This window comes from Cryptotermes secundus, unplaced genomic scaffold (assembly GCF_002891405.2).
Source record: "Cryptotermes secundus unplaced genomic scaffold, Csec_1.0 scaffold1530, whole genome shotgun sequence".
NCBI classification, from domain to species: domain Eukaryota; kingdom Metazoa; phylum Arthropoda; class Insecta; order Blattodea; family Kalotermitidae; genus Cryptotermes; species Cryptotermes secundus.
Window position 1 is genome coordinate 94,011 of NW_019723941.1, and position 14,733 is coordinate 108,743.

Below are 14,733 nucleotides of genomic sequence, written 5' to 3' on the forward strand. Positions count from 1 at the left end.
TCATAACTGTATTTGTAGTTTGCCGACTATGCTATTTCAACACCAAATTTATTTCTGTCCAATGAAGTAGGAGGGAGTAGGAAATGTGTACCTCATTTTCTGCCAAGATATTGTGTTTTCATTTTCAGTAAAATAACTAAGAATTCAGACGTGACATCAACAATAGAAAAACGTAAAATTTTGTTGTAAACAACTCTTTTGTTGGAGACAGGCCACCTCCGCATTGGGATGCAAGGCAAGAGAAGGGCAAACTGTTTCCAACATTGTATAATTTATTATCGGTCTTAAGAAACGAAAATGAATCTTTCCTTAACCTTTAACCACCGGAGTTTTGAAACGCAGGTAAAGCTAGCTGACCGGGGTTTATTTAAATGCCCGCTGCTTGCAGGGGTTGAAATCCACGTTTCTGCTCTACATTTAAATGCCAGTTCCACTTAGAGCGCTTGAGCGTTGTATTTGGAATTGCTCTATCTAATACAATTTTTATGATAAATGAGTGGAATTAACTAAAAAATTCTTCACACAGCAGTTCTGCAGTATAAAATTTTTCCGCTCCTACACACAACAGTTCTGCAGTATAAAATCTTTCCTGTTTGTAACACTTGGGCTTGTTAGCAGAAACCCCATGCCATAAAAGTGTGCTGGCCATAAGCCTATATATTTCTATCTTCATAAGTTTCTCAGCTTATTCAGGGTATTTGGCGGAAGTTGATCCAAAGGAAAATTGCCTGCCCCCTACTTTCTTTGAAAAACCCTTATTGCTGCCAAACAAGCATCTTCCATTTACTGGATCTGACGATTCTGAACAGTTTCATCCTGCTATCATCCTGCTATCATCCTGCTATCATCCTGCGGTGCGAAACTGTCACATAGGGACTTTCGTCTTACCCTTATGCGCAACATGCTGGAACATGCTGTAATGTGTCGCTCCCAACCACAACGCCCATTAGGTCGACCTCCTGCTCTGTCATCCACAATATTTCGTCTAGAGGAGGCCAATCGACATCACTGGCCGACCTCTTGTGCCATGAGAATGAAATGCCGTGTTTGTTCTGCATGTGGAAAGAGGAAACGTGTTCAGACGAAGTGTGAGAAATGTGATGTGGGACTGTGCATTCTCGGGTGCTTCAAACAGTACCACACGAAAGCAAAAATTAGTTAGACGATGCAGGGGAGTAGCCTGTATAGCCATGAAACAGATAATAACAACAACAACAAAAAAGGTATTGTACATTGCATTTACTGCCAAAGAATTAACGGGATGCTTTTAAGCCATTTAGAAAAGAACCGGGATGCCATCCCGCCGCATCCCGCCCCACCTCAAGCCCTGCATCTAGGACATTTGTAGGAAAGCCAGAAGGAAGGAGACCACTAGGAACACCAAAACAGTGGGTGAGTAATATTAAAATGGATCTTAGAGAGATAAGATGGGGCAGTATGGACTGTATTAATCTGGCTCAGGATAGGGACCAGTGGAAGGCTCTTATGAACACGGTATTGAACTTGCAGTTTCCGTAGATTGCTGAGAAGTTCGTGAATAGCTACAGAACTGGCGGCTTCTCAAGAAGGGCTCAGCTCCATGAAGTTAAATAGTTTACAACAGATTCCACCAATTCATGTGTTTCAGTGATTTAGGGCTGTCATATGGTACAAAAATAGTTCATTAGGTCATAATTACTTTACATTGATACGAAACCTTCTTATATGTCTTTACTTCTGTAATTTATAGCAATATAATGTTAATATTTCTATCTGCCAGCCATCTTTGGAACTTCTCCAGCACCACTATTTTGTTGGTAATCCATGCCTGCTACATTTGAGAGCAACAGACTCTTATGTGCACATATCATGATATTTAAAAAATGTATTGGTATACCATTAAAAAGAAATTTGTGTATATATGAAGGGCATCATTTCTAAAAGAACATATTTTTTCTTGAAGGTTTCGTGTAGTGGATGATGACATAGATTTAAAGAATATGCGACCACTTGATGAAGGTGAATTAGATTTGTACCATCTATCAGAAGATGCACCACAGATTGCGGGGATTATTGATGAACGCCCGGAGTATATGCGGACACTTGAGGAATTTCGTGGAACCAGGAAATGGAGAATAATGTCTGATGAAAATGGAGCAGAAGATATTAAAGTAACTGCTGTAGGAAATGTAGACAAGCAAGTAGTTACAGGATCATTGAGAAATCATGGAAAGTCAGACTTATCTCCACAGAGAAGATGTGATTCTGCTAAAGAAAGTAAAAAGGCATCCAACAAACATCCTGATTCAGAGTCTTCGCCTATGAGGAAATGTCAAGGTGACTCAGATGCATCACCCCCTAGGAAATCAAGGATACGTAGCGAGTCAGATATTTCCCCTCCAAGAAAGTTACAGATGAAGGGAAAAAACAGGAAAGAAAATGATTCTGATTCCTCACCTCCATGGAAGCATAAAAATGGTCCAGCATTCTCTCCTAAGAGTAGCGATTCAGAAGTGTCTCCACTTAGAAAAGAAAAAAGTAAAAGGGACCTGTCACCAGTCAGGAGAAGCAAAGGTGACACAAGTTTGTCTGCAGTCAGGAGGAGTAACTGTGATATGGATTTGTCACCTGTTAGGAAAAGTAAGCATGACAGTAACTTATCTCCTGCTAGAAAAGGTAAACATGAAGCAGGAAAACCCACATCAACACAGAGAAGCACAAAACATGGCATATCATCTCCAAGAAAAAATAAATACCATTCTGATTCATCACCACCAAGAAAATCGAGAAAGTCAGAAGGGTATGATGAGACGCATCTGAGAAATTCAAGGAAACATGGCGGTAAGACAAACAGAGATCAAAGAAGGCGCAGTGATTCAGATACGTCACCTCCTAGGAAGATTCCAAGACATTATGGTTCACCATCTTTGCAGTCAAGAAAAGATAGTTCAAGAGCATCATCATCCCTCAAAACATCAAGGAACAGCGATTCTAGTCATCATGGTACAGCTCGTAAATATGAACAGCATGGATCACTTCCAGTAAGATCAAAACAGGGAGGCTTCAAAGAGTCCAACAAACAAAATAAAGATTGTTCACTTGTAATGGAATCTGTTTCACCCTCAAGACACCATAATAGAAGTGAGTCACCAGTCAGTAAAGGCAGGCATCAGAGCTTGCCTGATTCACCTCCAAGAAAATCAGGAGGCCGTGCACATTCCGAGAACAGTTTCTCTGATAACTCACCACAGAGGATTTCTAAAAGGTCAAGGAATTCTCCAAAGAAAAGTGATTCTGAAGGAAGAGGGAAAGTCGAAAATAAAAATGTACATCAAGACAGACGGGATAAAATGAAAGGGAAAATGGAGAAGACATTGGATGGCAAAAAAGCTGGTTTACAAGTTGCTGGAGAGCTTAGACAAGAGATATCAGACTTCAAACGCAGAGAAGATGATTTGTTTGCTCTGGTTAGTATTATTGTAATATGTATTATATTTGAGCATTCTGTTGAACAGATGTATCACTCATTCATCTTCATCTTTAATGCAACTTAAAACTGTTTACAGTTTCTCTTTAATTTAAAATAACATTAAAATCATATCAGTTGGTACATGTTTCTGCCTAACTTGGCCATGTTTATGCAGTTGTTCACTTTTAGAAACTGTTGCTCTGCATCTAAGGCTTTAAGTCTATATATTTCCATGCTCTTACATAATAATGTAATGCTCGAATTCTAGGCATACAGATTTGGTGCCTTGAGTTTCATAAAAGTTCTGCGGAGAATTTCACAGCACAGCAGAACCATTTTCCTGCCCACAGTATAAATAGATTGTGGTCTGTATAATCCTCTCAATTAGCAGGCATTCATTTCCTGTTAATCTTGGATCAGTTCAGAGTTTATTATTTTGGATCCACGTTATAATATCAGCCTTGCATGCAAGATGAAGTAGTGGCAGATTTATTTTCTTGTACCAACTGATGGGGAGCATTATCAGTCTCTCATGTCGACAGATGGCAAGCAAAAGACTGCTCTTATTGGTCCTCATTTGGAGGTCATCCTTTCCAAATCATGGAGATAGGGAAATCACGTGACACATGGAATAATGGGATAACAGTCAATGAGTCATAGCATGGTTGCTTCAGGTGGGGGGAGGGATGAAGGAGAGGATGCTGGTCATAAAGGGGAACTTTCTGAGCCATGCAAAAATAAGCATGAACGTATGCATGGCTCACATGATAGTGACACGTTTTCACTGTACAGTGGTTATACCCAAGTCTGGAGAACCACATAGCATTATCACCTCAGATCGCTTCTTTATTGACCATCAGATCAGGAAATGCTTCAGATAAAATTTTTGTGGCTTCAGTTGTTACACATAATGTGTGAAGCAGATAATTTTTATTATCACTTTTTACAAGATATCATGGTCAGCTTTCGTTTTTTTTTAAATAAAATGATTTTTTCACTTCCACAGAATTGTAGAGCAAGTCAATACAAATCCAATGAACATAAATTGGGTACCATTCCAGCGAACCATTTGTGTGGTACTGCAACTCAAACTTTATGAGCATGAACCACTATGCCCACTGCTTTGCCAGATTGGAAAAGTTAGTCTGCAGCACAGTTGGTCTTGTATTTTCAGTTGCAGTATTGCATGAATGGTTCATCAGAATGGTACTAAATTTATGCCCACAGGATTTATATTTATCTGCCCTACAAGTATTATTGGTTTGAAAGATAATCATGTTCTATTTCAAATAATGAAGTCAACCTTAATATCTCATAAAAAATGCAAAATACAGATAATCACTTTCATACACAGTGTGACAGCATTGAAACCATGCAGACTTTGTCTGAGTCTTTTCCTGATGCAGTGGGTAATAAAGGAGTTATTTGAGGTGATAATGTGCCAAGTGGTTCAACCTATATATGACTGGCTTCTTAGGTTCTTTCTCATTATTTGCTAAAGTTTGTAAGTATGTTGTATGGCAAGCATTGATATACAGAATTACTGGGTTTTTGGACTTTTTCCTTCATCCAGAATTCTAGGTAATAGAGGACATGATGTTTCAGAAACTGGATCTGTTTCAATCTTCAGGTGAGAAAGGAAGACACCTATTCACTTGGGCCCTTTCGAAAGAGCTTATCTCAACCCCTGGACAACTGCTGCTACATTTACCCAGCTATTTCAACATATAAGACTAGGCTAGTTCAGTGGGAAATAACAAGAAACCATAAAATAACAATTGTGATATAGCATGCACATGCGTGGAACTAGGATAGAAAAGGAGGTAGAAATTTGTGTTAGAAACATAGCTGACAAAATCCAAGTGCATGAGCACCAATGTGAAGAAATGGGAAACAGTTGTGAAGACATGTAATATCTATCACTAGTGCCATCTGTGGAGTAACTTAAACACTTGAGACTGGAACCTTATGGAAACGCATGAAGAATCTGTCACGCCATACTGATCTTCTCTGTGAGTTAGAAACCTCATTGCTGATGAGGGGTATCCAGATAGGAGATATGTCCAAACTGGGTTGGCTAATTGGATTGCTTAAGTATGTTGTTTTCCCAAAAGATTCTTTTCTTCCTGAAATCCAGGAGAATTTTCTGGGAAGTTCAAATTTTATTCTTTAGTTCATACTATTCTAAGAAGAGGTTTAATGTAAGCAGTCTAATAGTGCCTTTGTTTTGATGTGACAAAATATGCAGTACTGTACTTATTATTTTAAATTATTTTGTATACATTACTAAAATATAATTCAAATTAAATTTTCAAGAAACTTCAAAGTAACTCATACATTTTCTCATGCCATAATATTATAATAATGTTATTTCCTCTTAAAAAAGGTTGAGGATCACCTGTTGAAGCTTTACTTTCCTGTATGGTATACCCTCTGCTTTTTCCTTACTGGTACATCTCTGCATATAGTCTATAGAAGAATCATTAAATGTATTATAAATGAATAAAACAACTGGAGTCTCTTGCATTTCTGTATTAATTTAGGAAGACGCCATTCTGCTGACTACCTGTAAATTGAGATTTGAGGTGATCATTTCTGTTTGTTTCTGGCTTATTGCTTTGTTTCAAACTCTTGCAATGTGTCTCTGTCATTTATAGATGGGTGATGAAATATCAGGGAAAGGAGCTGTGGTTGTGGTGCGAGATCGTACAACTGGCAAGTGTCGGAACTTGGAGGAAGAAGCGAAACAGAAGCAAGAACAAGATGAAAAAATGGCACAACGTAAAGAGAAATATGCAAAATGGGGTAAAGGGTATGTATACATAGTCAAGCCAATTGCTACAGTTCACTGTGGACTTCGTAGTATCTTCATGATATTAAAATGAAAGCTGAAATCTGCTGTTATAATGGCGATCATACTAAACCTGACACAAGTTCAGACCCCTCACTCCAGCCTGTGAAGACGTATACTCTTATGCTGGTAGAAAGCTTCTTTTCCTGTCAGAGTTCTAGATGGGGTGCTGACTGTGAATTGATTCCATGGACAGAAAGTAACTGGGATGGAGCCAAAAGTTCAGTTTTGGGGGATGTCAAAGTTTTGGCAAGGATTGCATGACTCACTGTAAAACCCGTATTAGTTAGCCCACCCACCCACACACACACACACACACACACACACACACTTAAGTGGCAGCATTACTACAGTCTTCATTATGTTATATGTACTATTCACACAGTGCCAGTTAGTGTGCAGTGTATTTCAGCATGTTGCATAATCCATTAAAGTGTGAGAAAGGCACACATTTTATTCAGCAAAGAAGAATGGAGAGGAAGATCCATCATTGATCCCCGACATCATACCAATTGCATCCTAGATGTTCCATACTCTTGAAGTGTATTGTCAACATCTCCCAGGAACGTTCCTGATGAAACCTTTCACAGAGTAACGTATGTTCCAAAACACAAGATCTCATTTCCTGGAACTGCTAAGCAAACTGGGCACCAACCTATTTGCTCTTGCAGCCCCTGTGTTCATGCAGAGTTGTCTGTGGCCATTGCTTTGGTATGGTAACTGCCATCTTGAACTGTCTACCACTTTTCTTGCCAAGGTGTATGTGCAGCAGTAGATCTATTTCCAGAAAGAATAAATATGGTTGAGTAAAATCTGGACATCTGGTTGAATGATAGTGCTCGGTTTGTTCAGTGGCCCTAGGAGATGAGAGCTTGTATTTCAGTATCTTATGGGATTTCATAAGAGGATCCAAGAGGAACCGTAGCAGGTGGTGGAGATAGTACAGTTTGAGTTTGTGGAATGTCTGTGTAACCAGGTGTGGTCACCATGGTGTTTGGGATTAGTGCTGAGTCTCTCTTTTGTCCCCCTTTGTTGAATAACGTGTGCCTGTTTCACTTCTTAATACATTAAACAATAATTAAATTAAATGTTTTAGGTTGAAACAGGTAGAGGAGCAGAAAGAAAATTTGCAGCAGGCCCTACACGAGATATCAAAGCCATTAGCTCGATATGCAGACGACAAAGACTTGGAGCAACATCTGCGTAACCAGGAACGTGAAGGGGATCCCATGTTGGAATATATACGTAGCAAAAAGACAGAAGAAAAAACAAAAAGTGAGGAAGTGCTCTCATTTTTCCTTAGTTTTAAGTTTAGTATAATTCGTACGAGGGTGAGTCAAATGAAAACCTTAAATTTGTAATAAAAATCGAAATTTCGCGCCATTATCCTGTAAGTTGGTAAGCGTGCTACAAACAGCATGCAGAATGGCCTGTAGGTTGCAGCATAGTCCAGATGCACAAACACCGTCACAGCACCAGTATAAGATGGCTGCCCCACTTGAGACTTGCACCAGGGAAGAACAGCGTTCTGTTATTCGGTTTTTGTATAGTGAAGGTGTGAAATGTACTGAAATTTATCGAAGAATGAAGTTTCAGTATGGTGATGCATGTCTGTCACAGCAGCAAGTGTACGAATGGAGTAGGAAGTTTGCAAATGGTGTGACTTCAGTGGAAGATGCTCCTCGTCCAGGTCAGGCACATCGAGTTGTGACTCCAGAGAACACTGCAGCAGTTGAAGCCATAGTGAGGGAAAACCGCTGAGTGACATTGAGTGTAATTGCAGCAAGTTTAAACATTAGTCATGGTTCAGCACACCACACTGTGCACGATGTGCTCCAGTTTCACAAAGTGTCTGCAAAATGGGTGCCACAGCAGCTGACTCCTGAATTGAAAACCAACATATTGATGCTTGTGAAGAACTTCTGCGGGGCTTTGAACGAGAAGGTGATGACTTCCTTGCAAGAATCGTTACTGGGGACGAAACCTGGGTTCACTTCCACCAACCTGAAACAAAGAGAGTGAGCAAGGAATGGCGCCATTCCTCATCTCCAAAACCGAAGAATTTTTGAACACAGTCATCAGCAGGGAAGGTTATGCTGACTCTTTTGGGATGAAAAAGGCATCATCTTGGAGCACTACATGCCTAGAGGGACCACTGTCACCAGTGCATCATACTCAGATCTCCTAAAAAATCATCTTTGGCCTGCAATCAAATCAAAGCAACGTGGATTGCTGCCCACAGGTATCCTTTTGCAACATGACAATGCAAGGCCCCATACTGTCCGTACAACAGTTGCGACAATCAATGACCTGCATTTTGAGTGTCTTCCTCATCTGGCATACTCACCAGACCTTGCCCCAAGTGATTTGCATATGTTTGGACCGCTCAAAGAAGCAATGGGAGGAAAGACGTTCCGTTCTGATGAAGAGGTACGCCACGGGGTGCATGAGCGGATGCGCGGACAACCTAAAGAATTTTTTTCTAAAGGAATTCATGCACTTTGTAAGCCCTGGAGGACTTGCATTGAGGGTGGGGGAGATTATGTTGAAAAGTGATACAGATTTGTACCACTTGTGCACAATAAATAATATTCAAAAAATATTTAAGGTTTTCATTTGACTCACCTGTGTAGCATACTTTTTCTCTTCTTAAGGAAATAAAATAGGCATTTTACATCATAATGCCTGCGTATGTGTCTGTGTGTGTGCACGTTTCCTTATTTTAGCTCTTGAACTGTTTCGCTGAATTTCGAAAAACTTTGTTTGATTATTATACTATTGGAGATCACTGTGACACCATACTTCACACCTCAGGTCTTGATCCCTTGAGGATGTACTGTTCCTGTTGTGTGCCCTTCACAGTCTGTTGCTAGGAGCCCTGCATTGCTCTCCTCTACATGTCATGCAGATATTTGCTCTCACTGTGTTAAGGTTTCCACAGTAGTAACCATTAAGAATATGGTCTTCTGGATTATGGTATCATGTAGTTTGAGAAATGGTTATTAATGTACAGAGAAACCTGTTGCCTCTGTCTGCAGTGTGTGTTAATGGGATAACAGTATATCACTGGAAACTTGAGATGACTTAAAATTAGAAGGCAACTTTGTACTATTGTCATGATTTAGGGGTGACTATAGATGGGGTTTGGATTGGATGAATGGATTTATTGACCACTTATAGGTCATAACTACAAGTAACTGTAACACTAATATTGATTTCCACACTTTATGAATCACTACACGCCAAGTCTTCTCCAGCCTGCGGTGTCTTCGCTAGACATCTCACGGTAATGGATTTTAACAGTGGCTGTTCTTTAGCTTCTGCGCTGATCTTTGCTCACTGGTTAATACTACACAACTAAGCTGTCAGCTTAACTAATCAGCATGGACAGTGCAGAAAATAGAACTCCTCTATTGTTACGTCCATATTTGTTGCCATGGGAGTGTATTTGCCAAGCTGTTCCCTACCAGTGGTTGTCTGTTCTTAGTTATTAACAATCTGCTGCCTAGCAAAGGTTGTTGACTTGTTTGTTTCACGGTCTTTGCCTCGCAATGGCTCTGTATGCCACAATATGTATTTCTTGCATTTCAGGTAAACTTAAGTACCAAGGTACCTTCCTGCCAAATCGATTTGGTATTCCACCTGGGCACAGGTGGGATGGTGTTGATCGTTCCAATGGCTATGAAAGACAGTGGTTTGAACGACAGAGTTCACGCAGAGCAGTTGAGGAGGAAGCATATAAATGGAGTACATCAGATATGTAATGTTCATGTACATATCCCAAAATCGGAAACTCAGTGCCTTCTTCATTGAGGTTATTACTATTATATGTAAAATGTAGATGGTGCACATTTCATGGTAAAATATCATTTACTAGGATGATTAAATCAAAGACATGAGATGGGTGGAACATGTAGCACACATGGGAGAGATCAGAAATGTGTGCAGAAGTAGGCGAGAATGACGAGAAGTGACTTCTTGCAAGGTAGATACCTACCTACCAATCAACAAGCCCACCCACCCACCTACATACCACTTGGTGCTACAGACATGAGCCTTGGCCTCCTCTACAGACAGTCTCCACAACCAAAGCGTGCTGCCATAGGAAAGGATCCACGCATGATGACCCGAGGCTGGTCATTAGGCTTACTTACTTACTCATGGAGCTGAGCCCTTCTGGAGGAGCTGCCAATTCTGCAGCTACTCAAGAATTTACCAGCATGTTATCGAACCCAAAGGTTCACTACTGTGTGCACAAGACCCCTCCACTGGTCCCTGTCCTGAGCCAGATCTATCCAATCCATCCCATCCCATCCTATCTCTTAAAATCCATTCTAATATTGTCCACCCACCTACGCCTTGGTCTTCCCGGTGATCTCTTTTCTTCTGGCTTTCCCACAAATACCCTGTACGCATTCCTCTTCTCCCCCATTCGTGCTACATGACCTGCCCACCTCATCCTACTTGACTTGATCATTCTAATTATACTTGGAGAAGAGTACAAGTTATGAAGCTCCTCATTATGCAGTTTTCTCCAACCTCCTGTCACTTCATCTCTCTTCAGTCCAAATATTCTCCTCAACACCCTGTTGTCAAACACCTTCAGTCTATGTTCCTCCCTTAATGTCAGAGACCAAGTTTCACACCCATACAGAACCACAGGCAAAATTATAGTTTTGTATATTCTAATTTTTATGTTTTTGGACAACAGACAAGAAGACAAAAGGTTCTGGACTTAATGGTAGCAAGCATTACCAGAGTTCAGTCATCTCTTAATTTCCTCCTGAATCAGGTTTCGATCTGTTATCGCTGTTCCCAGATATCTGAACTGTGCCTCTCTGAACAAAATTCTTTTTACAGGATGAGGTTCTTAGCCTCATGTCCAACCCCCAACCTGAAGGACCAGGGTCTCTCTCTTAGTCTGGACCCTACCCTACCCTGTGACCTTTCTGGCATTGGTGACCCTACTGGTAGTTAGACTACAACTGGCATAGGTCTCCAGGTCACGGAGTTATGCAAGCCCCACCACCACGACAAGGTGAAGACACTTTTGGGGGGTCTTGGCATAGATGGGGGATAATTCTAAAATCAGTGTGAAAGAAATTGTGTGAGGATGTGGACTGGATCTGGCTGGCTCACGATATGGTCCAGTGATGGGCTGTTGGGAACATGGTGATAAATCTTCAAGTTCCATGAGTAGCTGAGCAGCTGTTAATTTCTCAAGAGTGACTCAGCTCTGTGGAGTTAGTTCACATCGTATTGCTTGTAATACTGTTCTGCTGTGTTGCATTGGCAAATGCTGTCTGGGCCTACTAAACATTGATTGAATGTATGTGTATTCCAAAAGGAGGAATATAGGAGACAGTTAGCTGGAGTGTGGTACTTTGGCCCCATATTGGCTTACTATGTAAATAGAAAATCATGCAATTCATGAAACGGAGCACCATCTTATCTGGTTTTCAGAGCTCTTCTGTGGAGTAAAGTAAGTTACATTGTATTGATCAGGCAGTAATCTTTTGGCTGATATGTGGCAGCTAGTGCATAATGCATGTTAAAAATTCATGGAAATTCACACACCAACACAAAGATCAGACTACATTAACATTTTCTTGTAAGAAATCTTTGGATATTCCATTATGAAGCTGTGACATTTTAGGGAATAGACAGATGTATTCTCTTGGGTACTCATTTCATTTATAACTTCATTCCCCACCCTCTTCCTTCAAGCCTTTTTTTAGCTACAAAGTACATGTTAACGCTGTCTGTCAGACACGAGGTATATCCACTGTGAGCACAAACCTTAACTGGCCTTTATGTATAAGATAATGGTCACAGGAATATGGTGCATAATCTGCTAATAATTTATTTCATTACTGCAACTTACCTTTATTGAAAAAATTTTTAGGATTGATTACAGCCCAAAGACTGTGAACATCATAATAAGCTGTTGTAATAACACCTCCATTTCTCTCGATGGCAGCAATGACTGGTTCTGATGCCCACTGAACTTCTATGTTTACTTTTGCTTTGAAAATGTCTGCTCCCTGCACATATAGTTGAAAGCATTCTGATAGCATACACTGGGATACAGAGTTCCATCTTTGTTTAAGATTGGGGTGAGACAGAGTCTCTTCATACTGCAGCCACAAATGGGCCTATTGTGTCAGCCCCTGGTGATAGATGAGTATAGAACATTGGTGGAATGATAACTGCCAAGGGTCTCCAGAAGTCTGGAGATAGGGACTAGCTTAACACCGCTTTTTTCCAACCAGCCTTTGTTTATGTCAGCTCAGTCGGAATGGTGCTATCCCTGCTACACCTGTTTCTACCTTAGGACAGTGTATGATGGCCACTGCAAGTTGTCCTCACAGATCAAACTAAGGAAGATCGGTATAGGTACGGGAAACTAGCTGGGTCGGTTTGCATGAGTCTCAGGGTAGCGATGCCGAAGAAAGCAGTATTCTGGGAGTTGATCCAATTGACGTTTATTCACCTTTTTGTTCTCCAAATCACACTGTTAATTTAATGTATTCTTATGCTTTAAGTTATATCTGCAAGCTATGTCTCTGAGCGTGCAAGGGTCACGTCCGTTCACTTCGGAATATGGTGAAAGTCTCCTTTGTGGAATGGCTTGCACACCCCACGCCGGGAATTCGAAAGAATTCGAAGTCTCCATGGTGTGGACATATACATGTTATCCCATCTTCCCTAAGGAAGTTTGAATGAGGCAACTCAACCATAATGGCCCTCATTCACAGGCAACTGTAACAAGCTCTGACCTGTCCTTCTCATTGACCTTCCTTTTAGGCGCGTCCAGTTCCCTGCACCCGAGCTAAATTTATGACTGCTCGTAAATGTCAGAACTCTGGACTCCTTGGTCCTGCCAGAATCTAGAAGTTTCAACATAAACACTGTATTGCATGTCCCAGACAATGAAATACGATATTATAGATCACAATAAAGTTCCAGTAATATCAAAAAATAAGACTTTTGAAATTAAAATTACCGAGAATTAATTAGAAATAAATTTCATGGTCATCTATAATCATCCAAATAAATAAGGGCTCAGAATGATCAGCGTCAAGCTCTGTATATTGGACCCAAATGAGTAGGTTTTACCTGAGAAGGGGGACAGCATCCAGTCTCCGAAACATTGTGTTTTGAAGAACAGGCAGGATGGTGAATAATGTCCAAAAACAAAATACTTGTAGCAGTGTACCATCATCATAAACTTTTAGATCTTAAGGTGAGAATTATATTCCAAGAAAATGTGCATCTACAAACAGTAACATGTCACATGACAAATATTTGCACATGAAAATCATATACTTTTGAGGGATTCTGCCCATGCTGCATAAAATGAAAAAAAATTACTTATGCTGAGGTAATGTCCCTCCACCTGCATGTTTGTATGTTTCATCATGATGGGTGTGGTACTGGAGATCAATGCCTGGTCTGTGTCCATATTTAATATATATTCTCACTGGTTCATCAGAAGTTTACATTACTGAACTAGTCAATGACAAATTTTTGGGCAATTCGCCTTGTCAGTACAATAGTTTATAGATGGTCTCTCTCTACATCATCAGGGATTAATGGGTGAATAACAAGTGATACAGATTGGTTGAGCTGTGTATACTCGTATATATACAAGTTAGATCTGTATGTCTGTATTTATTTAGAAAATGAACAAGTTCAACCATAAAAGTAAACAGTGTTGGAATTCTGATTAGTCTTCTGAGATATGATGGCATGTATGCGGGTTGGAACTTTAATAGTGGCAACTGTTTATTTACAACAGATACAAAATAGATGCATGTTTCGAAGTTCTACTGTCCTTCAGCGTAGTCACCAGCAGTGTGTACAACCCATTGCCAGCAATGTGGAAGTGCCTGTTGTGTTGATAGTTTCAATGGAATAGTCTACTTCCTGAAGAATCTCTGGAACAGTTCTGAAGTGAATGCCACGAAGTTGTTCCTTCATCTTAGGAATCAAGTCGAAGTCACAAGGGCTTAAGTCTGGGGAGTATGGTGGATGGTACAGCACTTCCCAGTCCCATCAATCGAAGAAATCAGCCACAGCTTGCCATTTCTGCATTTCCGTCAAATCACGCGGAACCCATCATGATGCAATTTTTCTCATGCTCAGGCGTTCCTTCAGAATGTGAAGCACGGTTGTATGCGCTAATCCTGTCTCTTGGGCCAGTTCACGAATCATATGGCGTTGATCACTCTCCAGTAACGTGGAAAGACCATACACTTCTTCTTCACTGACACTGGGACGATCTGTGCCGACGCATGTCTGCCACATTTTGGTGTCCCTCATTGAAAGCTTTTACCCAACTTGCCACTGTTCTGAAAGGCAATGCAGATTCCCTGCAAGCCTCTTGAAGACCTTGATGACACTGTCATGCTGTATGGCCTCTGGCACATTC

The 14,733-nt window shown here is 40.5% G+C and overlaps 1 protein-coding gene across 1 annotated transcript in view; it reads left to right on the plus strand.

Annotated features, from left to right (window-relative positions):
* Positions 1 to 10,198, plus strand: part of LOC111862222 (BUD13 homolog) — a 16,979-nt gene extending 6,781 nt beyond the window's left edge. Inside the window, exons 2-5 of the mRNA XM_023847433.2 lie at positions 1,943 to 3,446; positions 6,106 to 6,260; positions 7,396 to 7,574; positions 9,891 to 10,198. Coding sequence (XP_023703201.1) covers positions 1,943 to 3,446; positions 6,106 to 6,260; positions 7,396 to 7,574; positions 9,891 to 10,063 — 2,011 coding nt within the window. The 3' untranslated portion in view covers positions 10,064 to 10,198. The remainder of the gene's footprint in view (positions 1 to 1,942; positions 3,447 to 6,105; positions 6,261 to 7,395; positions 7,575 to 9,890) is intronic.
* The last annotated feature ends 4,535 nt before the right edge of the window (positions 10,199 to 14,733 follow it).